General features: G+C 44.3%; 1 protein-coding gene across 2 annotated transcripts in view; it reads right to left on the reverse strand.

The window, feature by feature from the left end:
* Positions 1 to 27102, reverse strand: part of MOSPD2 (motile sperm domain containing 2) — an 84019-nt gene that overhangs the window by 35749 nt on the left and 21168 nt on the right. For both annotated transcript variants that reach the window (XM_067566116.1, XM_067566117.1), the window contains exons 5-8: positions 23851 to 24005; positions 12452 to 12512; positions 10397 to 10435; positions 2331 to 2455 (exon numbers count right to left, since the gene is read on the reverse strand). In XM_067566116.1, the coding sequence (XP_067422217.1) occupies positions 2331 to 2455; positions 10397 to 10435; positions 12452 to 12512; positions 23851 to 24005 (380 nt within the window). The remainder of the gene's footprint in view (positions 1 to 2330; positions 2456 to 10396; positions 10436 to 12451; positions 12513 to 23850; positions 24006 to 27102) is intronic.

Genomic DNA, 27102 nt, shown 5'->3' on the forward strand with positions numbered 1-27102 from the left:
ATTTAACAAAATAATTTTTAAAAGACATTGCAATCAAACTTTCAATTACAGTAGAACCTCAAAGATACGAACATCTTGGGAATAGAGATTGTTCGTAACTTTGAAATGTTCGTAACACTGAACAAAACATTATGGTACTGTACCCTGCAGTCAGTGTCTTCCAGCTGAGGCTGGGAGAGATCTTTGTAAAGGTGGCACCTGGCAGCACCGCACTGATTTGCAAGGAGCTCCCTGCCCTATTCCTGTTTCTTGCTTTTGGGCTAATATGGGGGGGCAGCCCTGTCCCCATCTTTGGCACTACAAGCCCCAGTCCAGGCTCCAGAGGCAGCATGTAGCAGGGGGTTGGTGCCAGCCTCGTGCCAGTGCCCCTCCCTCTCCTGCCCCTTGCATTCCCAGAAGTGGTGGCAGGATCCAGAAGTGCAGCCACAGGCAAAGCTTGGGCCACACCAGTGCATAGGCTGTGGCCCTTTAAAACATCTCCAGAGCGCAGTGTGCAGGCAGTAGCTCTGAGCCTCAGACTCTGGCTCCCACTCCAGTTCCAGGACAGATTTTGGCTACAACAATAGCAGCTCAGTAGCTCCCTGTGGCAGGCTGCAACTTCTTTTCCAAGCTGCTTGTCCTCCTCCCAACACAGGGTGGTGGTGAAAACAGCTTTCCCCTCCAAGTGGGATGGGGTAGCAGGCGACCGAGGGGGTGTGTGAAACAGCAGCCTTGGTTTACAGGAAACAGCGCAGACCCCAGGCTGCTTCTGATCTGCATGCCAATCTTTTAACTATAGTACTGTATTTGCTTTCTTTTTCCCCCCCTCCACTGCTGCCTGATTGCTTACTTCCAGTTCCACAGGGTGTTCGGTTGACTGGTCAGTTCGTAACTCTGGTGTTCGTATCTTTGAGGTTCTACAGTAAATAAGGTCCCAAGCTTTTTCACAGTGAAGACTTCAAAATGTAAATAAAATGCTATGTCTCATCATTATTATTTCCCCTGGTGATGCTGACCACCAGATTTCCTACTTGGCAGCAAGCCTTTTTACCTACATATACCAGGGGAAAGATGTCTGGGAAGCAGGTGACAGCAGAATCTTCCACTCTCTAGATACTCTGTTTCACCATCTCCCACAGCACACACAATGCACTCAACCACTCCTCCTCACTCCCTGGGCCACTAACTGCTTCTCCTCACTCATTCCTTTTGGATGTTTCTTGCAGGTACTGAGGAGAGGATCCGGAGAGACATCCTGCCTAAATTGGAGTTTGGGAAAGCGGCTCCCTCTTGCCTCCGTGCCCCCAAATCCAAGGAACAGAACCCCCAAGCATCTTTCCAGCAGTTATCTTGTCTCAAGAGGGTCTCTCAGACAGCATTTTGCTGTGTTTTTTCTCTAATGATGGAGTATTAATATTCACCTATAACCTGCAGAAGGAAAGGCAGATAGGCAATGACAATCTCCATCACTTTTGCAGAGAAGATAGGTGATGCCATTTCCTCCTAAGTCAGTGGTATTACTTTTACCCTGCTTGGGTTAAAAGTGAGAGTGAGTGAGTGAGTGAGTGAGTGAGTGAGTGAGTGAGTGAGTGAGTGAGTGAGTGAGTGAGTGAGTGAGTGAGTGAGTGAGTGTGTGTGTGTAAAAGTTATAAAGTTTGAGGAAAAAGGATAGGAAATCACAGAATTTGTGACTCTTATTAGATCTGTGACAAATTTATGTCCTTAACACAAGTTGCTTATGCTGCATCAGCACTTAGAATGCACTATAATGTGTATAAACAAATGGGTGTGTGTGTTAAAGATGACAGTAATGCAGTACTGGAGTGCAGCATAACCATTTGAGCTTTACCTTCCTTTTAAAGAAATTGCCAAGAACACCAGGGGTTTTGGGACACTTGAGATGAGGGGCAACAGAAGGAGCTAGAGAGGGTGGAAGGTCAGAGAAAGGATGGGGTCTTCTTCAGCCAATCATGGCCTCAGCGGGAGGTGAGAAACAGCAGTAGCATGCACTCAACCTCCCTCTCCCTTTTCCTATTCACATAATTAAAATTCCCAAAATTAAGTCACCAAAATAGGGGTGCAGAATTACTTCCTATCTTATAAAAAGAGCTATGAAAACTTTTTTTTAAAACTAACATACAAAAATTTGGAAATCAATTGAGATTTTTAATAGCTCTTAAATCATTAACAGTTAATTTGTAAGATTATTAATATCACATGGACACGGTCAGACATCTGAAAAATACTAGTTGGCTCTACTACATTATGTAAAAATGCAATTTATATGCACACAGAAAATTGCATGAAGATATTAACCATTACAAAATATTTTAGTATTTCAATATACTTACAATTCCACCCATGTATGCAGGCAGATACTCTACACTGATGTATTCCTGCACTTCATTCTTGTTTGTGAACTTCAACATGCTTATCGCATCTGGACCAAGCCAACCCTTCACAATTTTAAAAGCAGCTAGACAGAAAATAATACATAAGTTGCCTAATACAAATTCTACAATTTTATCTGTCATTGATAGCATGTAAATAAATGTTCATTAGATTCTAGGCTAAGCACTGAATTCAGTGAACTAGCTAGATGTCTAGTTATGGGGGGTTTTTTGTTTGGTTTTTTAACCAATTATAACATGCCCCAAAAGACAGAGCATATGCACATACACATACCAGGATTTTGTGGTACAAAAACTTTATTGGCATGACTTTTCAAAGAGTGCATTGGTGCACTACTTATGAATGCAAAGTCACAACAAAGTAATATAGGTGATCACAAATATATGCCTATAAAAACAACAGTTACTAACCTTCCAGAATTGTTTTTTGAGATGTGTTGCTCATTTCCATTCCAATGCAGGTGTGTTCTCGCCCCAAGCACCACCATTCAATGGTATCCGTAGGGTGGCTCTAGTGCCCCTAGAGTTGTGCCCTCATAGCAGTGGTATATACGGCCCCGTGGACGCACTGCCCACTCAGTTCCTTCTTGCTGGCTAACTCCAACAAAGAAGTTGGCGGGGGACCTTTGGAATGGACATGAGCAACACATCTCAAAGAGTAACAATTATGGAAGATTAGTAACCATTTTTTCTTCTTCGAGTGCTTGCTCATGTCCATTCCAGTAGGTGACTCCCAAGCAGATATAGGAGGAGGGTTTGGAGTTTATTGACAAGCAGACTAGACTGTAGCACTGCTCTGTCAAATTCATCATCATCTCTGACTCGCTCAGTGATGGCATAGTGAGCTGCGGAAGTGTGGACTGAAGACCACATTGCCACTCTACAGATGTCCTGGATGGGAACTTGTGCCACGAATGCAGCTGAAGATGCTTTTGCCCTTGTGGAATGTGCCGTCAGGGCCGGAGTATGTGCGGATTCAAGAAATGATCCATGATGAAATTATCTGGGCTGAGACTGGATGACTTTCATCCTGTCTGCCACCACCATGAAAAACAGAGTAGTTTTCTGAAATGATGAAGTCTTTTCTATGTAGAAGGCAAGCACCCAGCTGACAACTAGTAAATGAAGTCTGTTCCTCCCTGTTGGCATGCAGCTTTGGGTAGAAGACTAGGAGAAATATGTCCTGGTTATTGTGGAATTGTGACACCACCTTAGGGAGAAAGGCTGGGTGAGGGTGCAGTTAAACTTTGTCCTTGAAGAAGACCATGTAGGCAGGTTCTGAGGTAACAGCCCTAATCTCCGAGACCCTTCTGGATGAGGTGATAGCCACCACGAAGGCCACCTTCCATGACAAGCAGAGTAGAGAACACATTGCCAAGAACTCAAATGGGGGACCTATGAGCCTTGACAATACCAGGTTGAAGTCCCAGGGTTGGACAGGCTGTCTCACCTGTGGGGACAGTCTGTCCAGCTCCTTGAGAAAGCAACTACAGATCAAGTTTGAGAAGATGGATCTGCCGTTCACCCATGAGTGAAAAAGCCAAAATCGCAGCCAGGTGGACTCTAATTGAAGACACCAATAGTCCTTGCTGCTTCAGCTATAGCAAACAGTCCAGAATACACGGGACTGATGACCGCTTGGGCAAGACCCCTTTCTGCGCTGACTAGATCAAGAACCTTTTCCACTTTACCAGGTACATGGCCTCACTGGAAAGCTTTCTGCTCCCTAGAAGAACTTCTTGAACCAAACCGGAGCATGCTAGCTCCAAGGAATTCAGCCATAGAGCTTCCAGGCTGTGAGATGAAGGGACTCAAGGTCCGGGTGATGTAAGCATCCATGATCCTGGGAGATGAGATCTGGAAACAGAGGTAGGCTGATTGGTATTCCCATCAAAAGGTTCAGAAGGGTGGTGAACCAATGCTGGCAAGGCCAGGCCAGGACTATAAGGATCAGCTTCCTTCCTTCCTCTCCCACCTTCAGCAGGACATTGTGTATGAGAGGAATTTGGGGAATGTATAGCAGAGATGGTCTCTCCAACAGAGGTGAAACACATCTGCGAGTGGGCCTGGGCTGTGATTCAGAAAGGAACAGAACTGCAGACATTTTCTGTTGTGTCTGGTCATCAACAGGTCTATCCAGAGTTCCCTACCTCTGGAAAATGTCCTTCACAATGTCTGGGCAGATGGACCATTCGTGATTGAAGAAGCATCTGCTGAGGCGATCCTTCAGCTCATTCTGTGCCCCGGGAGATAGGAGGCTTTGAGGTGAATTGAGTGGGATATGCAGAATTCCCACAGGTGGAGAGCTTCCTGGCATAGGTGAGAGGAGCGTGTAACACTCTCTCTGTTTATATGGAACTTTGCTGTCATGTTGTCTATAAGCACCAGTATGCATTTGCCTTCCAGGTGGGATTGCAACAATTGGCAGCAAGATGCACCACTCTGAGTTCTCTCACACTGACATGAAGCAAGAGCTCTGTCTGGGACCAGCAGCCCTGGGTTCTGACGACCCCAGATGAGCCACCCACCCAGCGTGGAAGCATCAGTGACTAGAGACATTGACGGCTGAGGTTTTGAGAATGGGACACCTGCACATATGCCTACAGATCCAGCCACCAAAGGAGGGTAGTGATCACTGATGGAGGCCATGTCCAAGCGATCCCAGCCTGGTCGGTAAAGTGATACTAGCCAGGCTTGAAGAGGTCTGAGTCACACTCTCACGTGTTTTACCACATAAGTGCATGAGGCTATATGCCCCAGAAGTTTCAGGCAGTTCCTTGCCATGGTGATGGGTTGGTTTCTGAGGCTTTCTATGATCGAGGCCAGGGCCTGGAACTAGGCTTCTAGAACAAAGGCTCTTGCCTGGACTGAGTCGAGGACTGCTTCTATGAATTCTATCCTTTGACCAGAAGAGAGCGTTGATTTCTGCATGTTTATCAACAGGCCTAACTTCTGGAAGGTTGACAGTATTCACCATATGTCTGCTTCCAACAGGGCCCTGGTCCAACCTCTGATCAGCCAGTCATCCAAGTAAGGATATACTTAAACCCTTTGCTTTCTTAGGAAAGTCGCGACAACTGCCATGCACTTCATAAAAACCCGAGGTGCTGCTGACAGACCAAATGGGAGTACGGTGAACTGGTAGTGTACCTGGATCACAATGATTTGAAGAGATCTTCTGTGGCCTTGGAAGACTGAAATTTGAAAGTAAGCATCCTTCAAGTCGAGGGCAGCATACCAGTCAATGGATCTAGAGAAGGGAATAATGGAGGCCAAGGAGACCATGCGGAACTTCAGCTTCTTCATGAATCTGTTGATGTTTCGCAGGTCCAGGATAGGTCTGAGACTGCCATTGGCCTCAGGAAATAACGGGAGTAGAACCCCCACACCCTTAGCTCTGGAAGAACCTCTTCTACTACTCCCACTTACAGGATTAGAAGTTGCTCATGAGAAAGAGCCCTGAAGACGGACCAGGATGGAGGGTTGAAGAACCGAATTGCAGTGTTGCAAGGACCAAATACCCAGTCCTATCGTGCGCAATACCCAATAGTCTGAGGTGATACAGGTCAATGTCCCCAAATAAGGGAGGGTGGATCCAGACTTTGTTCTGGTATGCCGTCCTTGAGCATACCCTCAAAAGGTTAGTTTAGACCCTGACAATTGTCTGACGGGGCCAGGCCCATGAACCAACAAGGACTGGGGAGAAGGTCTCCCTCTAACAGTCCCTACCTTGCCTCCTTTTGTAATCCTGCCTCAACTGAGGCTGGGAGAAATAGGGTAGTGCTTGGGACTTAAAAGTGCTTTCTCAATGAAGCTGGGGTGTGTAGCTGTAGGGATTTTAGGGTGGCCCTAGAGTCCTTTAAGCTGTGGAGCTTAGAGTCCATCTGCTCTGAGAAGAGCGCTGTACCCTCAAAAGAGAGGTCCTGGACCATCTGCCACACTTCACAGGGGAGGCCTGAAGCCATGAGCTTCTCCTCATGACCACTGCTGAAGCCATGGTTCGTGCAGCAGTGTCCGCCACATCCAATGCCGCTTGCAGGGATGCTTTTGCTACCGCTGTTCCTTCCTTGACTAGAGCTGATAACTTGGCCCTAGATTCCTGTAGCAGCCACTCCTTGACTTTGGTCATTGCACCCCAGGAGTGAACGTCATAGCAAGGAAGAGTGCCTGTTGGTTGGTGATCCGAAGTTCGAGCCCCCCTGAGGAACAGATCCTTCTGCCAAGCAGATCTAACTTTTTGGTGGTCTTTGCCTTGGCGGCCTCTCCAATTCATTGGCCACTGACACAACTAGCGACCCTGGAGGAGGATCGGTGTGTAAGTATTCAAACCCCTTTGGGAGGGACAAAATACTTTTTCTCCATCCTCTTTGCAAGAAGGCTGGGGTATGCTACAGGGCCTTAATGGGTTCCAGAATGGCACTGTTCAGGGGCAAAGCCACTCATGATGACCCCGAAGAGACTAAGATGTCAACCAGGGCATGGGAGGATTCCAATATTTCCTTCGCCTGGATCCCCAAGTTTAAAGCTATTCTTCTGAGGAGCTCGTGGTGTGTTCTGTGGTTGTCCTGCAAGGGTGTAATCAATGTTCCCACTACCACATTGTCAGGGAGGAAGATGTTTGGACAGGTACAGGGCCCTGTTCCTGTTCTTTGGCACCTGATGGATCCCACGGTACTGGGTCCTGAAGTTCGGTATCGGGCTGGGTACCAGGCCGTGGTTCCTGTATTGAGGGAAATGGTGAGCTCTTACTCTGTTGTGTCACAGTGTTGGTCTCCTCAACTGCGACCCCTGGACCTGTTGGAATGCCCAGGATTCTAGAAAGGTCACAGCACAGGCATCTGCCACTGGGCTGGCCAGGCTGTTGGTGGAAATCCCTGTCCCGCAGGGTGCATCCCCGTGTCAGCTGTTGGATACTGATAGTCGAATCCTGCAGGATGTGTAAGATTCCACCTCAAAGTCCAACTGTGAGGAGTCTCTTCATAGTGACCATGGAGGAATGGTATCAAGCAGTGCTGGAGTGTGATGCCGGTGGGGAGGCAAGCAGTGTTGTGTCATCGCCCTTTTTCCCAGGTGGGGCTTTGGTGCCACGGCAGATCTCGCTTCTGGTGCCTGTTCATGGCTAGTAGGGGGGGATGGCGGTACCAGGAAAAATATTGTTCCTTTGCTGCATCAAACACCTCTGGCATGGATGGAAGTGCCAGGGCTGCACTCCAATGGCTCTCCTTCAGTGGAAAGTCCAACGGTTCCGTACTTGATGGGTTCCTTTCCTGGGCTGGAGTCAACAGTACTGTGCTTGCAGTTGAGTTGAGTCATGGGACATGGAGTCATTCCTCAGTGCTGGAGAGATCGAGCTGTGCTGCCTCTCTCTCTCTCTCTGAGAAGCTGGTGAGCTTCTCACCGAGGTAGATGTGCTCGGTGTCGATTCAGCATGATTCAGCTCTGAGGGAGGATGCAGAGCTGCCTCCATAAGGAGGAATTTGAGCCTCTGGTCTCTGTCCTGTTTAGTATGGGGTTTGAAACTCCTTGCAAATCTTGCAGTGCTCCCGCAGGTGGGACTTCCCCTAGTACTTAAGACACGTGTGTGTGTGGGGGGGGGGTGGGGGGGGTCACTAAGGGGTATGGGCTTATGGCAAACCACACACAGCTTAAACCCCGGGGACCGAGGCATGCCCCAGTGCTGGGGAAGGGGTAACCCTGATAAGTGGGGTTCTAATCTAATAACTACTAGCTAACACTGAACTTTAAATTCTAACAACTATATTATTGACTATATATAGGGAAAAAGAAGCAAAGTCCACTGAAGAGAGTGTTTGTGTGAACGCAGTGACAAGCAGAAGTTCCAGTGACCATTATGGGCACTAAGAAGGAACTGAGGGAATGGTGGGTTGGCAGGGCCCTATACACCAGTGCTATATGGGCGTGGCTCCAGCAGCACCAGAGCCAACCTGACAGATACCACTGAGGGAAAAACCTTCAGGTGGCAAGGCTCAGGGCGAGCACAAATCTACTTTGGAATGGAAATGAGCAAGCACTCGAAGAAGAATCTTTGTACTCTGTACAAGACACACCTTCTGTAAAACATAGCTTAGATTTGTTTTGTTTTAAGTTTTCTTCACTGGTACTATTTGTCTCCCTCTGCCTCTTAGTTCTATGAGACCAATTACACAAGCTTCAAGGGAAGAAAAAAAATTAAGTAAGGAAATGTCAGGTGTGTTCTGCTTTTGCCAAGAGAGAATTATTTACAATTGGTAGCTTGTCTGAATGTATTGTCTCCACAGCCACACAGAAAGAGTTATATACCAAGTCACTTAGCCATGGAACCTTTTTGAGTGTTGTTGGCTGTTAGATAGTGCTCTTGACACAACAATCCATAGAACAAGAGTACAAATACCCCGTGGCACCCCCCCCCCCCCCACATCCTAAACCACTGCCCCTCAGAAACCAGAAACCTCATTTGAATGTGTGCTCCAAAACTGAGAAGAGGGAAGTTCAGTGTGGCTCAGTGAAGGCAATATATTTGGGCAACAAAAGTTATTGCTGGTATGTAGTCCCTTTGTGATATTGTTTCTCCAGCGCCCCACTGCAGGAAACTAGCTCCTTGAACAGCAACTGAACTGCTACCCAAAATACCTAAAATAAGTATCTGATCTTGTCAAGGGAATAGAGACTTGTGAAGAAGTGTACTGAACTCCATGCAGCAGTCCTACCCTAGATAAGGGCCAGGACCTCTTCTTGTGAAATGGATCTCTGAAAAAGGAAAGGGGGAAATGGGACTTGGCATGGTTTCCTACTGCAGAAAGTAACAGTTCAAAATTGTCCAGGACATATGCTAAATCTGAAGAAAAAAAATGTAACAATTCCCAAAAAGTAGGGTAAAAAGAGGATCTTCATGCTCTATAGTTGGCTTGGGATCCTCCAGCATATCCTCAAATTTGCCTAGGTGCAACACCGGTTATTGCAAAAGTGGCTGAAGCAGGGGAAGAAGCGAGGCTTCTGGAGGATTTCTGCAAGACTTTGGGTCTCTCATTGTAACTTGCTCCTGAGGATTACTGGAAATGACCTCTATGAAACTTTCTGTAAAGCAAGCTGACTCAAATTCCATGACCCAGCCACTAATCTGGTCACTTACATCCTTCCCAAGACCTCATCAGGCTATGAACTTAAGTGGTGACAGGTCACAGACTAAATATTTACCCCTCATGAACTTCAGGACAGTAATTTATTTTAGAGAGGAAGGGAAGATGGAGGGAGAGGTGGGTAAGTTCCTAATTTTGAGTGGGAGAAAAGTTGGGAGAATGAAACATTTCTCTGGAAGGTTTGTTTTAAATGGCAACTCTTTGAACCTACTTAGTGTAGAAAACTAAAATAATCTTAATAGAGATGGACTGTGCATGTGTAAGAAAGGGCTTATGCACGCACATACCAATGCAATATAGAGGAATAAAAACTTGTCTTCCAATGTGTTGACTATGTTGATTACTGAAGTATACGAATCAGCACAGATATATACAGCAATTATCAGTGTCATGCACATGCCCTAACCTGTATAATACACTGTTTGGATTTGGCCATGACAGAAATTAATTTACCAAGCCTAGAAAGCCTGGACCTGAAGTGGATTGGACTTCAGAGGACTGGGGGAGGCCTCCAGAAGTAGTTTGCATACCACGGGCTTCCAAGATATGAAGGTGGTGAGGTGGATGTAGGCCTTGATCTGCACTTTGAAGGAGACTATTTAATCTTTGAGTCATAGTACAAAGTGCCAGGAAACTGCACCATAAAGCAGTGAATGCCCTAATTGACAAATGTAAAGTATCATGTGCTTAATTAAAAGCAAAATTTGGCCTACGCATTAGTTATATATTGCTATATATACACAGTAACATTAAAAACATTTCATAAGCCCAAAGATTATTAGTTTATGTTTAAATTAATATCATATCAGGACAGGGTTTTTAAAACCTATTATGGAAAATTACAAATATTTTTCGTTTACTTTAACTTACCATTCATTATCCATGGCATTTCAAAAATCACTATCTTTGCTGCAAAGACAATAGGAATAAAAGATAATTGAAGCAAAAGACATTTCTACATTAATAACAAAAGGGGAGAAACTGTTATTAATATTAGAGGATTATTAAAAACAGAACACACAGTTTCCATGCTTACTTTCTTTAGGAAAAAAGTTAGCTTTCCTTCTTTTGTCAATTATCAGTGTATACAAAACTAACCCTATGGTAAGATGAACAGAAGTATTAGGAAGCTCATTGGAAACTATAGCATGTATTGTTTTGGTGTACAAAAAAGGCAAAACCATCCCATAAGAGTTACGCATATCCTGAATTCAGAGAATTCATTTAAATTACTGTGTTAAATGCCAGATGAAAGACGCAAATAACATGCCTCTTTAATTCTAATAGCTTTATCATTGGGTGACCTTCACTGAGAGATTAGAACACTTATTTTTAATAGTTCCAGATACCAGCAACTATAACAGGATGGTACCCTTTATTCTAAGAAACATAATGCCACACAAACAGCTAAACTTTTAAATGTTCAGTTATATTTTCACTTAAAAAATTACATGAATTTAGAACTCATGAAAGAGAAAAATGGCAGTATTGACTGAAGCTTTGTATCTATCTATAATAAAGGTTAAACATGGACAACCTGCAAGATTTTCCCATACAGCCCCACCAAAATGCCTCAACTCTCTCAGAGAGGGATCATCTCTGAGACAATGGGGTAGAGTCCATTTCCACTCAATCTTTAGCCTCTTGGCTGCTACAGAGTGCCAACTGTCATACCAGTATCTTCCAACTTTTGGCCAAACCCTGAAACCGAAGAGAAAAGGGACAGAGATGGACAAAGAAAGGAGAGCAAAAGACTGAAAAACAACACAATTATATTGACTCTGAAGATTTGGGTGTGACGGTGGATAATCAGCTGAACATGAGCTCCCAGTGTAACACTGGGGTCCAAGAGGGCTAACACAATCCTTGGATGCACAAACAGGGGAATCTCAAGATAGAGCAGAGAGTTTATTTTACTTCTCTATTTGGCACTGGTGCTGGAATATTGTGTCCAGTTCTGGTGTCCACAATTCAAGAAGGATGTTGAAAAATTGAGGTTCAGAGACGAGCCCCAGAGAAAGATCAAAGGATTAGAAAACCTGCCTTATGACAGGCTCAGAGAGCTAAATCTATGTAGGTGTTTAACAAAGAGAAAGTTATGGGGTTATTTGATCACATTCTGTAAATTCCTACTTGGGGAAACAAATATTTAATAATGAACTCTTAAACCTAGCAGAGAAAGATATAATGTGATCCAATGGCTGAAAGTTGAAGCTAGCCAAGTTCAGACTGAAAATAAGGTATATTTTTTTTAATTTTTAAGAGTGAGTAGTTAACCATTGGAACAATTTATCAAGGGTTGTGGTGAGTCTTCCATCACTGACAATTTTTAAACCAAGACTGGATGTCCTTCTAAAAGACATACTCTAGGAATTATTTGGGGGAAGTTCTGTGGCATGTGATTTATAGGAGGTCAGACTAGATGACCACAACAGTCCCTTCTGGCCTTGGAAGGTAGGACTATATTATTCTAAAACTGGAAAAACAGGGTGATTTTGTACCTTCTAAGATACTTGTTTTAGACTATTCAAATTTAATGCAAATCAGTGTATTAATTTTGGTTTGAAATTCAGATGTAAGTTCAGAAATGTGTGTTGATTAGCTCCAACAACCAGTCTGAGGATATGGTGAGGGAATTCTGCATATAAAATAATTTTTCTAAAAGACATTAATACTAAACGTATTTATATGATGAACTACCCTACGCCCATGGCACCTTGCTTGTGGGGCATGTCACACACACATTTCTGAACTTAATTTTGGTTTTACCTTTGCAGTCCACACATGCAATAAATAGCATTTGCAAATCTTAAAAAAATATCTTCTCTCCTTATTAGTTACAAAGGTTTATATAATTAAACATTTGGATAATACAAATTCTATAAAACTGTTATCTCCTTAGAAAGGATAATATACATTACTCACAGAGGTAATTAGGATAGTAAACTTTAAAACAGTTGATGATGAACCGAATAAAGTCCAAGTCCTAAAATAAAGACAAATTAATAATAATAAATGCAGTACAAATCAAAATTTTAAAACAAACATTTAGATAAAAAACTATGAATTTTGCAATAAAGATTTTCAGAGATAAGTTCTCAATTAAAGTAAAACATAATAAATGTACACAGGCTATATACAGTATATTAAATTTCAAACACTGACCCAACTTCCAATGCAATGCTACTCATTCAGGCCATGATCTTGCAAAGATTTGTACATATGCTTACCTTTGTGAGCTGAAAGTAGTTCTAGTGGCTTCACTAAGACTACTCACAGTGCATAAAGTTAAGCACATGTATTACATCTTTGCAAAACTAAAATCTCAGGAAAGTCTGGAGATTTTCTTAAGAACTACAGTTTAACAAAAGAAATAAAACTGTCTCTAAATGGCAACGTACCAGGCCTTTCTTACATAGCAGAAGGGCAAACTTGCACCGAAGTAAGACAAGCCAGCTATGTAAGTTCTATACACTAATTTCACTTCTAGGAATAAGAAAATGTTGCCTTTTATAAGTGTGTTTTAGTTCTGTTTGTCCTGATTTCTAATGAAAACACAGTTCACTAATATTGAGAAAAAAATTAATGTTTAAAATTCTATGAACATTGAACATATGAACAATGGTTAAAATTCTACAAACAACCATAAATCTGCAAAAGATTAGGGAATGAATACTATCTGGTCACTTCTGAAAATTCACAAGCACAAACAGAATTTTTTTTATGTTAAAACAGGTTCATACTTGAGGCATATTTTTAAAAAATAAATAAAATACTCATATCTTATGAAGTAGGGACAAATGAATATTACTTACCTGCTACCAGACGGACATTCACACTCATGAGATGCAATGGCTGGTGCAAACACAATGGTGGAATCTACTCTTCGCAGTGCCTATTAGAGTGCTCATGGTACCTCCTCACAGCATTCCTGATCATTTCAAGAGCAAGGTGCTCCCTGCCACCTTAGTCCTTTCAGGGCTTCTGCAGGGTTAATATCTTATTAGAACACTGAAGAAAAAGGGAAGGTGAGTCAAGAGTGTGAATGTGCAGAGTCCACCTCAAAGAATTCTGGTTACAAATGTAAGTAACCTCCATTTCTTCTTTGTATGTGCTCCGCACATTCCCACTCATGGGATACTTTCGTAAGCAGTACACACGACTGGATAGTGGGACTTGAGGGTTTAATTAGGTAAAGACAGAAGGGCCCTACCAAACAGAGCTTTTGATTCAGATGCCAAATCTAATGAACAGTGTTTTGTAAAGGTCTGAACAGAGTTCCAGGTGGTGGCTTTACATATTTCAACAACGTAAACATGTCTGAGACATGTTATAGAGGTAGATACTACTCTAGTTGAGTGTGGTCTAACTCCACTAGGAGGAGGAACTAATGATTTCTGACTATATGCTTGCTCTGTTCACTGTCTTTGCCTCTAGATAACGACTGAACAGATTTATCCTGACCCCTATGGCTTTCAGCATAAGAAATAAAAAGTTTAGTGTCAAAATTCTCTTGTTCTATGTAGATAGTAAGCTAAGGCACTTTAAGCATCTAAAGTATGTAGTTTGGATTCTTTTTTATGAGCACCAAGGTCTCAAAGATAACCAGCAAACTGACATATTGATTGATATGAAACTCAACCACCACCTTAGGAAGGAATCTAGGGTGAGGTCCAAGTACAATGTTATCTTTATGAAACATTGTAAATGGGGAGTCTGTTATGAGACATACAACTTGCTAATCCATCTTGCTTGGTGCCAGAGATTTTTCCCTCAGTGATATCTGCAGGGCTGGCTCTAGCACCCTCTGTTGTCGCGCACATATGCGCCAGTATAAGGGGCACCTCTTGCCAGAACTCCAACAGAGAGGAAGGAGGGTGGGTCATGGAATGGACATGAGCAACACATATCAACGAACAACAGTTACAAAAGGTCAATAACTGTTCTTTCTTCTTCGCAGTACCTCTGGAGGTGGGTCAGGAGTTCATGGATATGCTGATTGTAATACCATTCTGCCAAAGCCCGCATAATCCCAGTCCTGTTGAGTAATGGCATAGTGGGACGTGAAGGTATGGGGGGGATGACCACTTTGTGGCTTTGCAGATGTCCTGTAGTGGGACCTGAGCTAGGAAAGCTGACAAGGAAGCTTGAGCTCTTGTAGAATGAGCCATCAGTAAAGCCGGAGGCAGGACCTTCACCTGCTCGTAGCAGGCTCGGATGTAGACAGTGATCCAGGATGAAATCTTCTAGGATGATACCAGCAGTCCTTTCATCCATTTGGCAATTGCAATCAACAACTGCATGGACCCATGGAAAGGCTTAGTCCTGTCAATGTAGAAAGCCAGAGCTTGTCTGCCTTCTAGCATATGAAGATGCTTTTCCTCACTAAAGTTGTGTGGTTTCGGGAAGAAGACTGGAAAGAAAATAGCCTGGTTGACATGAAACTGCAATATCACCTTTGGCAGGAAGGCTGGGTGTGGGTGCAGCTGGATCTTATCCTTGTAGAACGCCATGTAAAGGGGTTCAGAAGTCAGGGCCTTGATCTCTGAGACTCGCCTTGTTGAAGTAATCGCCATTAAGGAGGCAACTTTCCATGATAGGTGTAGAAGAGACCAAGATGCCAAGGGTTCAAAGGGGGGCCCTGTGAGCCTTGAAAGGACCAGGTTGAGATCGCATGGAGGAATTGGGTCTCGTACCGGCGGGAAGTGCCTCTTCAGGCCCTTGAGGAATCTGGCTGTCATCTCATGTGAGAAGACTAAACTGCCTGAATAGGAAGACAAAAGACTGATATGGCTGTCAGGTATACCTTCATTGATGATAACGCCAGACCTTGTTGTTTTAAGTGGAGCAGATATTCCAAAATGGACTGAACAGATGACTTAGCTGAGGAAAGATTCCGCTCAAATGTCCAGCAGATGAAACGATTCCACTTGGCCAGGTATGAGGCTCTGGTGGAGGGTTTTCTGCTTCCAAGCAGGATTTCTTGGACTTGGGTGGAGCAGGTCCATTTCTCAAGGCTTAGCCATGCAGCATTCACAATGTCAGGTGCAGAAGGGTAGGTTCAGATGCAGCAGTCAACCGCAGTCTTGTGAGATCAGGTCCAGTAGGTTTGGGAGGGTTAAGGGGTCACCGATTAGTCTAGCAACATGACGAACCAGTGCTGGTGAGGCCATATCGGATCTAACAAGATGACTCATGCTCGGTCCCTCTTGATCTTTATAAGAACCTTATGAATGAGGGGAATTAGTGGGTAGGGGTGCATCAGATCGCCTGATGACAGTAGAAGAAAGGCATCAGGAAGTGGGCCGTTGTCAAACACTTACAGGAAAAGCGATGACACTTTCTGTTCTGTCTGGTAGGTCCACTTGGGGAGTTCCCCACCTCTGGAAGATGATCTTGGCAATCTCTGGGTGTAGGGACAACTTGTGACAAAAGGAGAAGGATCTGCTGAACTGATCTGCCAACATGTTCCTGACCCCCAGGAGGTGTACAGCTTCTAGGTGGATGGCATGACCCACAAAGAAGTCCCATAGACAGAGGGCCTCTTGGCAGAGGGCTGAGGACTGCGCTCCCCCTTGCTTGTTGATGTAATACATCAAAACCATGTTGTCTGTCATCACTTGCACTACGTTGCCAGACAGCTGGGGAAGAACCACTTCGCAGGCCAATCAGATCACCCTGAGTTCCCTGACGTTTATTTGTATTGCAGACTCCTCCTTGGACCAGAGGTCTTGGGTCCTGTAGGTGCCAAGCTGTATCACCCACCCTAAATCCAAAGTGTCCGATACCAGGGACAGCGTCAGCTGCAGGGCTGTGAAGGGGATCGTCTTGACTCATGATGAGGGTTTGACCACCATGCTAAGGAGGTAAGTATTGATGGAGGGACCATGGGGACCATGTCCAAATGGTGCCTGGCTGGGGAGTAAACCGATGCCAGTCACATCTGCAGAGGTCTGAGGTGTAAACTCGTGTGCTGGACCACATAGGTGCATACTGCCATGTACCCCAGCAGCCTGAGGCATACTCGCACCGTGGTGAGGGAGTGAGATGTGACATGGCCTAGAAGCTCTGATATGGCCAAGAATCTGGAATTGGGTAGGACCGCTCTGGCTTGGGTGGAGTCAAGGACTGCTCCGATGAACTCTATTCTCTGTACCAGTACCAATGTTGATTTTTGTTCATTTATCAACAGGCCCAGCGCTTGAGAGGTGGCACATACAACAACAAAACTGTTGGTTGTGAGCTTACGAGTGACCCTTGATAAGCCAGTCATCAAGGTAAGGGAAGACCTGTATGCCCCGTTGTCGGAGGTAGGCCACAACCACTACCATGCATTTTGTGAACACTCTTGCCGCTGTTGATAGGCCAAATGGAAGTACTATGAACTGGTAGTGTTTCTTCCCAACTATAAACTGTAGGAATCTTTTGTGGCCCTGAAAGTTAGAAATATTGGTGTACATGTCCTTTAACTCTAGGGCAGCGTACCAGTCGCCAGGACTTAGGGAGTGGATGATGGAGCCAGACAGCCCATGTGAAACTTCAATTTCTTGAGATACTTGTTGAGGCAATGAGGTCCAGAATGGGACTGAAAGCCCCTTTGGCCTTTGGGATCAGAAAGTAGTGGGAGTAGAACCCTATCTTTCCACATTCTCAGGGAACTTCTTCTACGGCACCCACCCATAGGAGGGCTTGCACCTCCTGGACAAGAAATTGCCCGTGAGAAGGGGCCCTGAAGAAGGATGGGGGGTGGGAAGATGGAAAGGAAACAAACTGGAGGGTGTACCCAGCTGCTATGGTATTTAATACCCATTAGTCTGATGTTATAGCAGTCCAGGCCAGGAAGAAGGGTGCAAGATGGTCTGAAAATAAAGGGGAGGCTGGATCCTGAAAAAAGACTGGTAGGGTGCCAACCCCCAAAGGGATAGTGTCTCAAATCCGACTGAAAGGCAGCAACAGAAGATTGACCCTGGCTTGTCTTATAACCCCTATTTTTCTTTCTGTAGGGCTCGCTCCTGGACTGGCCCCAAATCTCTGAGGCTGTTGGGGCCTGAAGTGTCTCCTGGGGTCAACAAAGTGTAGATACACAAAGAGCAGAGTGTAGCTCTGGAATCCTTTAAACCATGCAGCCTTGTATCTGTTTTGCAAACAGGGCTGCAGTGTTGAATGGGAGGCCTTGAATAGATTGTTGGACTTCCAAGGACAGGACGGATGACTGAAGCCATGAGGCTCTTCTCATAAAGACAGCCAACGCCATTGCTCTAGCTCCCGAATTGGCCACATCAGAGGCTGCCTGGAGGGAGGCTTGGGCTACTGTCTTTCCCTCCTCCAGCATAGCCTCAAATTCCTGTTTGGAATCCTGAGGCAGAGAGTCAGCAAACTTGGCCATGGAGTACCAGATTTAAACGTTTTATTAGAGAAAATGTTTAAGCAAAAAACAAAAACGCAACAGTCAGGGTTTACAAGGCACAGTAATACAACATCCAGGGATGGTATGCAGTGGGGTGGTTGGGGGGTGATCGAGGATCAGGGGGTGGCAGCAGCATGATGAGCTGTGGCCCCGTAGGAGGGGTTGGAAGTATGGGGCTTGAGGGTTGCATGGGGGTATGTGGGGAGAGGGGGACGCTATCCATCGTGGGGGGAGGGTCCCTGGGAGGCATTTGCCAAGGAAGGCAAGTGAGTCCATGTGTGGGAGTGGAGGTCTGGGGAGTACAATGGCGTGCAGGGGGATATATGGGGAGGGGGAGACGCTATCCATCGCCTGGGAGGTATTTTCCAAGGGGAGCAAGCGAGTCCATGCATGGGGGTGGGAGTGTGGGTCTGGGGAGGACAGTGGTGGGATGGGCTGCAGTATCCCAGATGGGGGGTGGTGGTGTTAGGTTTAAGGTTTACAGGGAGATATATGGGCATGAGGGAGCATTTCAATGTATAGGAGAACCATTGGGGGCATGTTTCAATAGAAAGAGTACATAGGTCTATATATTATAATCATATCTCTCCAATAGAGCTTGCTGGTTCGATGCGCATAGTTGTAGGCTCATGGTTGAGTAAATCTTTCTGCCGAAAAGGTCGAGTCTCTTTGACTCTTTACTTTTGGGGGTCAAACTCACCTGCCCCATCTGTTTCTGTCATTGGTAACTTACCACAAAAGACTCCAGAGAGGGATGAGTAAACAAATATTCGAATCCCTTAGCAGGTACATAATATTTTCTCTTGGCCTGTTTAGATGTAGGGGGCAGGGAGGCTGGGATATGCTGCAAGGATTTTACTAGCTTCACAGCCCCTTTGTGGACTGGGAGGGTCACCTTAGATGGTGCTGCTGCTGCCAGGATGTCAAAGAGATGGTCAGTCGCTTCCTTCAGGTCCTCTGCCTCTAAGCCCAGGTTTGAGGCTACCCGCTTGAGCAGCTCTTGGTGCATTCTAAAGTCGTCCTGTGGGATACCGGCAGAAGGCTCCATACTGCCTCATCTGGTGAGAACGACGACGATGCCAGCAAGGGTGGAGGAGTGAGCTCTTCTTCCTTCGCTGGAGTGGCTCCTTCTGGGGCTACTGCAGAAGTCTCAGCATCTTGGTCTGACTCCATGTCTAAGCCAGGTGCTTGGCAAGTGTCTGCTGTTGACCGCCTCTCTGAAGCCCCTACGGGTTCCAAAACTCCCATGGCATTGGCCATTACCCCTGAAGCCAAGCTCCCATAGGGGGCCCCACAGGGAAGCCCGCAGCTGCTGCAGTGGTCATCTTTCTCTTGGGCAGAGCCACTTCATCCCCTTCCATATCCGAGGAGTCCTCTCTTGGTGACCACGGCAATGCCTCCATTTCCCCAGTATACCAGAAGGAGCAGTGTCTTGGTACTGGGGACCTGTGGGGTAGTGCCACGTGTCTGGAGACCGGTGGCTGTATTCCAGTGTCCGATAGAATGTTGGGGACTGGTGCTGAGATTCCGGAAATTGAAGTTGATGTTCTGGGGACCAGTGCCATGACTCCAAGGACTGATATTGTGGGACTGGAGACAAGTGCCAGGAGTCCAGCTGTTGGCGATGTGGCTCCAGGACCAGGGCTGGGGGTCTAGGGACCGCTGGTGAGGTGTCGGCAACCTGTGCGGGGTCAGGGAGTGACGTCTTAGTGTTGGAGATTGCTGCAGAGGCCCCATCGCAGGCTTGCCTGTGGATGGTCCTGCAGTTGATGGTATGGAAAGGAGTTCTTGTGGCGGTGGGGAGGGGTCTCCCTTCAAGGCAAGAACAGCATAGGAATCAATAGGTCTTTGGCCGCTTGGAATGCCTCGGACGTGGACAGTACCATAAGGTGCTGGGTGCCCTTGCTGCTCCCAGGAGTCAGTGGTGGGTCCAGGATTGGGCTGGAAACTCCAAGGGTTGAAGCTGCTGCTGACCCGAGTCCCAGCGAAGATGAGCCCGGGTCTTGCGCCTTATCTCCTGTGCCCTTTTTGTCCCTCCTTGGTGTTGGTGAGTGCCCTCGCCTGGTATGTGTCTTCCTATGCTTCTTCACTGGCACCAGGGATGGCAATTGGTGCCAGGAGGAACTCTGTGCCAGAGGGACGCTCCACACCGATGCTGATATACTCGGCGCCAAATCTGAACGGCCTGACGCAGAGGCCTGTCTAAGAGCCAACTCCGAAGTGCTCTCAGTCTGATGTCCCTTTCTTTTTTAGTGTGAGGTCTGATCTTTACAGATCCTGCACTTATCTCGCACATGATACTGTCCCAGGAACTTCAGGCAGCTCTAGTGTGGGTCATTCACTGGCATAGGCTTCCCGCACGACGCGCAAGGCTTGATGCCCAGGGACCGGGGCATGCCCCATCCCTGGGGTTGTATCAATGATATAACTGGTAAACCAAGAGCTAAACTAACTAACTTTTAACTATGTACACTACTACTACAAGAAAAAAACCACTGGGTTAGAGGAGCTTGCTAAAGCAAGAGGACGTTTCATCATTATCACAGGCGGTGAGAAGGAACTGAGGGTAGGTGGACTGGTGGTGCCACTTATATCGGCACGTATGTGTGTGACTCGAGAGGGCGCTAGAGCCAGCTGTACAGATACCGCTGAGAGAAAAATCTCCAGCACTGGTGCATGCACACCTGACATGGAATGGACATGAGCAAGCACTTGAAGAATTCTTCCTTTAAAACTGAAAGAGAGACACTGATCTTGGCTGTAGATACTGTATCCTTCATTTTCTCTAAAATTTTATCTTCCCTATTATTAAACAGTTCACCTCCTTCAAAATAGATACTCTATTTTAGATTTTGTCTTTGGCGGGAGAGTAGAAGATCATGATGATGTGATGGCTATCACAATTATTCTTATGACCTAGTAAAAAACATCAAAGAATACTGTTATGCTACTGTCCATCCATCTGTATTGATGTAATTGCTATATTATATTAGTCTTCAGGAAATGTCTTTGCAAACATCAACATTTTGCTCCGTAAGTGGCACTGATACCGCAATATCACTACCTGGTAATTTGCTACTCTTATCCTGAGGGTAAAGAAAGAAGAAATCATTTTCCTTATCACTGAGTCCAAATTCCTGCCTTCCCTGTCAGAGGCTGTAGAATGCAAATGTCCACTTCTTGACCTTTTGGTCACTGCAACTACTACCAATGAATTACAAGGAAGAAGGGTATGTAAGCAAGAGAATCTTTCATGTGGAATTTGATAATCCTTTTCAGCATTTTTGAGAGCAGTTGACAAGAAGCAAGATTATACCAAATAGATCTTGCTGGTTGCCGGTGACCATCTAAAATCGGGATAGAGACTTTACTGAAAATTAGAGTTGAGAATATCAAAGACTGGGTGAGAAGTCTCCTCTAAGGTAACTTAGAAGAGCTTTAACATAGACACCATTCTATCCAGGAGAAGCTGCAGCTATATTAACATTCTCATCAGGAGAAGAATCAAACTCTGGATCTAGCTGCTGATACTCCATTTGTACAAGAGGCAGCTTCCTCTTCAGATAAAAGTCCAGCACTACAGTAGGAGAGTGTTCTGTATAGGTGAAGAAGAGGGTGACTCATAGGAACCTTCCTCTTCTTTCCCTCCTTCATATGCACTTGCATCACAATCATGACCAAAGGACCCAAACAAACTGACAATGGTTCCAAAAGCTTCTTCAGATCTGACGGAACCCTCTCATGCAAGGAAGAAGCTCTCAGGAGACTTTTTGCCCATTTACTCTTGTTGCATTAGATCTGATCCTGCTCCAAGAGATCTAAAGAATCTCCAGCAAGTGGCTTTGTCACATGCAATGGAACAGAGGTATTCATATCTGAAATGTTCACGTGATTTGGCTCTTATGTCAGAGGCCAACACCAGAGGTAGTAAGTACCTAGATGTTAGATTTCCTGATTTTGGTATCAACATGATCGCTTTAGATCAGGAGCTTGATGTCTCACGCTGAACTGTTTTCTGCTCAGATCTAGAAGTGTCTTGAGTTGACAATGGCCTCCTCTTCTTCGTCTCAGACCTTTAGCAGAGTCATAATAGACAAGATTTGCCATCAGAGCTACTTGTAATAGTCAGACTTGCAGCTTATTCTGACATTTCTTTCTTGTTCATGGGATAAAGGTGCAGCAGATCATACATCTTAAAGGAGAGCAACACTCACTCTGGCATGCTAGGCATCGAGTGCAAGCATCTGATGCCATGGAGGCCACTGCAAGTGACGTGCACATTTTAAAACCTAATCTTTTCATATATGGATCTGCATGTAACCAGTAGTCGGACTAGAAGATCTAACTATAACACAAATTTATCCTAAACTAACAATCTAAACTTATCTTATAACAGATCCTAACTATATGTAATAGTAAAACTATGGGAATGTCTACATTAGAAATGTAAGTCAACCTATATAAATAATATAGGTTTACTTACAGCCACAACAGTATGGCAGCATAGCTCGGAGCCATAACTTTGACAACGGAGCCCGTCTCCCAGCTGGGAGCGGGGTCCAGCTGCCCAGCTCTCCAGGCAAGCAGGCGGCAGCTGGGCTCTAGCTGCCAACTTTTTTATCAATTTCACGGCTCCTGCCATGAAACTGACAAGCCAGCCAACAGCCAATGTAAGTAATGCATTGTCTACACAGATACTGTGTTGCCCAACTACACCAACATAAGTCTTACGCCTCTCGTAGAGGTGGAGTTATGATGTCGGTGTAGTAGGGCACTTACGTGAATGGGAGCAAAGCTGTAATGTGTACACTGACATAATTGGGTCGATGTAAGCTGCCTTATGTCGACCTAACTGTGTAATGTAAACCAGCCCTATCACTAAAGGCACTGAATTTTGTTCTGGAAGGGAACTGTGGGTTCACATCCGTCTGCTGCTGTGTTGGAAGGAACTGAGGCAGCAAGGAGCAACGCCTTCTTGGAAAGTTCAGGAATGCTGAGGGGAAGGGTAGGATGGACACGTGAGCTCTCTAATGCTACTGCTCTGAGAAGGTTCCAGAAACATCTAGGCTGCCCGAGCTGTCACATCCCATGTGTGGGAATATGCAGAGGACACAAGAGAAGAAATATCATTTATAAATAGTCATTGTAGCTTTACAAATTAAAATCCTGAAGAATTTTTTGGAAATACACATTATCTCAGAACAACCTTTTAAAATGAAAAAACTTCTAATGAAATTCATGATTTTCCTCTTGAAATGGATAGTTATTTTAGTATAATGCAGAACACATTATTGACTTGAAGCTTTAGATCACGGTAATAAACAAATTACAAAAAACCCCAACATCTACACTTTGCCACCTTCCTATACTACAAATAGAGGCTCAACATTAAGTAAGTGTGTTTTATCCCTCTCCTTTAGTAAATATAATTTTGTGAATTTGGAGCTATTGAAAGTTACAGACCAATGTCAGTAACTAGAGGCAGGCTTTATGAATCAAATTCACAATTGTTGTAAGTGGGTGCAACTCCACTGAAGGAAAAAAATATCAAGCTAACATACTAATTTGGCATTTTTGGATGCAATGGCAGATATTGAGTCAGAGTATAATCAGGTAGACAGTTGCTGTTAAATGTGACTGTGGTACCTGTCTCTGCCTCCTCCCAGTAACCTCTGTCACAGTTCAAAAGAGGAAGAGAAAATGCAGAACAAAAAGCCTTAGCTGCCTAAAAGCCAGCTGTCATGACTTCCTGGGTGCCGGGAAGAATGGGACAGTTAGGAGAAGAGATCTTGAGGGGCAGTGCTGCTTAGGTCTAGAGCCTTTGTTGTACAATTCAGGTCTAATGTGCTGCATAGGACACAAGTGCCTTGATTAATCTATAAACAGTCTAAACAGAAATCATAATTAAAATGCTTACTATGTGACTGACTCCAGTTTCAGCCATGTCAAACACCACTGTTAAAGGCTTCCCATGCTCTCTTCTGGCATAATGCTCTAACCAAAAGGCTACAAACTTCTTTTTTTCAAACTGCAATTTAGGATCCTTCATATGAAGCTTCACCCTGAACCAGACTACAAAGAAAGCATACATATATTGATTATTTAATAAAATATATATTATTTTAAAAAATGAATAATTTATCAGAACACCAGAATCTTATTAGTGGTAAGTGTAAGTGGTCTCTTATGAAATCAACTAGCTCCTTGATAAATGTATGTACAGTTCCTATATTTGCAACTATTTCACACCTGCTCTTACAGAAACAGTGGCAAAATAATGCTCTTTTTGAGGCTGGTGTTTTAATACAAAACTCAAGGTACAGAATAAGAACAAAAGGAAAAATAAAATATTATAATAAGAACTATAACTGAATGCTACAGTACAGTGAATAACAAATCTCTCTCACACACTCCCTCCTACCCCCATCCACAAATGCTTCTATACAAAATCTGCATCTACCATATGATTTGTTTTACTGAATAAAGTCTGAAATCATACAGACTCTAAAAATTAATTTTACCAGACTCTGTATACAGTAGCTATTGTTAAGGTTGCAAGACATTGTCTAGTCTAACTTCCATTTTAACAAATTTGTAACTTTCTGAAACATTCATACTTAGTGTTAAAATCTTCCATGCATGGCCCCTGAGGGGGATATTATTATTATTCAAACAACATTTCTACCCCTGTCTTTTACTTCTGGGAAAGGAGGGGGGAAATCCACAAAATCACAACAAATCACTCATCTCTTCCAAGACCATTATTCCCATTGTAAAAAGATTCTAAAAACACTTGTGAACAGGGATATATTAATAATAAAGCTAAGCATCACTTGGGGATTACCTGTTCTGTTCATTCCCTCTGAAGTACCTGGTATCGGACACTGGTGGAAGACAGGATACTGGGGTAGTTGGTCTGTTGAACAGTATGGCTGTTCTTATGTTCTTAAGCATTTATATTGCAGTTTATAGTAACTATATGTCACTAATCCTGTAATGAGCTCTGTGACGGTTTAAGTGTCCACCATGTAAAGTTCACTGAATGATTAGGCTCTATTTAATTAATCCCCACAGATCCCCTATGAAGTAGGTGGATAAGCTATTATACACATTTAACAAACAAAGATGAAGCAATTTAAGAAAGGTGGAGTGATTTTCTCAAGAACATACACTCAATGCAAGTGTCAAAATTAGAACTTGGGACTTCCTGACTCCCAAACTTGGCTCATTCCTCTGAAGCAAACTACCAAAACTGCAGTGGGGGAGGTCTAGGTTGGATATTAGGAAAAACTTTTTCACTAGGACGGTGGTGAAGCCCTGGAATGGATTACCTACGGAGGTGGTGGAATCTCCATCCTTAGAGGTTTTTAAGGTGCAGTTTGAGAAAGCTCTGGCTGGGATGGTTTAGTTGGGGTTGATCCTGCTTTGAGCAGGGGGTTGGACTAGATGACCTCCTGAGGTCTCTTCCAACCCTAATCTTCTGAGAGTCTATGAAAATTTCTTATTTGCAGCTTGGCATGGATAGAACTGTTCAGGGTGGATAAAAATCTGTATTTTTAATTTAAATTGGATTTTTTAAATTTTATTTAAATTACAATAAGTTTCTTTTTGAAAATAGACCTGTTTAAAATGAAATTTGAATGTAAAACAAAATATATTAAGGTTTAAACGTATAATATCTTAACACATTTAAATAAGAAGTGAATATACTGTTGTGTGTTTAATTAAATTTTAGCTACCATTTTTAATGCAACTTGACACAAATCATTGAGCAAAAAATTAATTATCTAGTAAATAAGCAATATATCATTCATTTTCTAATATACAGAAATGGTACAATTAATAAGAATCTGAAAATATTAAGCTATATAATTGCTTAAATAAATGTACATAGTTATAGGGTACTCTCTTAGGTAGCAAAAAGGCGCACCAAATCTAGTGTTTGTTTATTTAGCTGTGAATCAACATGTTATGATTTTATCAGTCAATGAGGATGCACCTTTCTTTACAAAAATAACTGAAGTATAAATGGAAAAGTTGATTATAATGGACAATTAAAATCAATGCTTTCCACTTGATGATTTAACTGCTGATTTAAATCACCTTGATTTAAATCAATCTGCCTTAGAACTCTTACTAAGACCTAGTGACTATATTTGATTTGGGGGAAAATAAAGTTTAAGTAACTACAAAGTAATTTCTGAGCATGCTCAGTGGATACCTATGGGGTGGGTAACATGCTATGGGAGAGACACAACAATAAAAATCCCACCTCCTGTGGCAATACTGAATTTTCTCACTGTGATTTCATTAGGGAACCCTGGTAGGAACAAAAAGACGAAGTAGACATTTACAAAGACACACACACACTCTTCTGAAATGAACTGACACTGCAAAAGGTTCCCACACACATGGGAGAGGGAAGACAAGAGAGGCTCATCTGCAATTCTTAATCAGGTCTCACCGTATTTTCTGCTATATTCTACAATATTTTGAAATGTCTATATTTTCATTTAAATTAAGTCTCTATCTTTTTCCACTGCAAAGATACTAATATAATATTAATATAAATAGATAGAAAACCATTGCCAAATATACAATAATACAGCATTTCTCAAATGTGGCCACTACCTCCAGGGCAGTGATAGTGGAGGGAGAGATGCAAAGCAGTGGTCCCTCCCACCTAGGGCTGCCAGCAGGGATTGGGCCCTGACCCTCTCTGGTCCTAGAACTACAAACTCTGGAGGATCAGGCAGCCAGTGTGAGTTCTCCACCTTCCAAGGGGTGGTGGGGCTCAGGCCTGGGATGGCGGGCAGTAGGCTCCAGCAGTGTGATGGCAGGCTCCATCCCCCATCCATGAAGCTTTGGGCTCCACCTCAGGCTCACCACCCACCCTACAGCACCTCTGGTTCCTACTACCTCCTCTGGTCCCGGACTCCGTCTGCATGGCCGTGGGTTCTGGCTCTGGGCTCCAACAATGGGGCTTTGGGCTGCGACCCCAGCCCCAGCTCACTCCCATCCCTCGTTGCCCCGGCCCCCACCCCAAGCTTTGGCCACACAGTCGCAGGGCTCCAGTCCCCTGCCACAGGACAGCATGCACCAGATCCTGGGGCTCCAGATGTGGGAACCAGCCACTAGGCTTCGGCCCCCAACCTCAACCCACCACCCA

This window comes from Emydura macquarii, unplaced genomic scaffold (genome assembly GCF_026122565.2).
Source record: "Emydura macquarii macquarii isolate MOO-44397 ecotype Brisbane River unplaced genomic scaffold, CSIRO-AGI_Emac_v2 contig_2734, whole genome shotgun sequence".
Lineage (NCBI taxonomy): Eukaryota > Metazoa > Chordata > Testudines > Chelidae > Emydura > Emydura macquarii.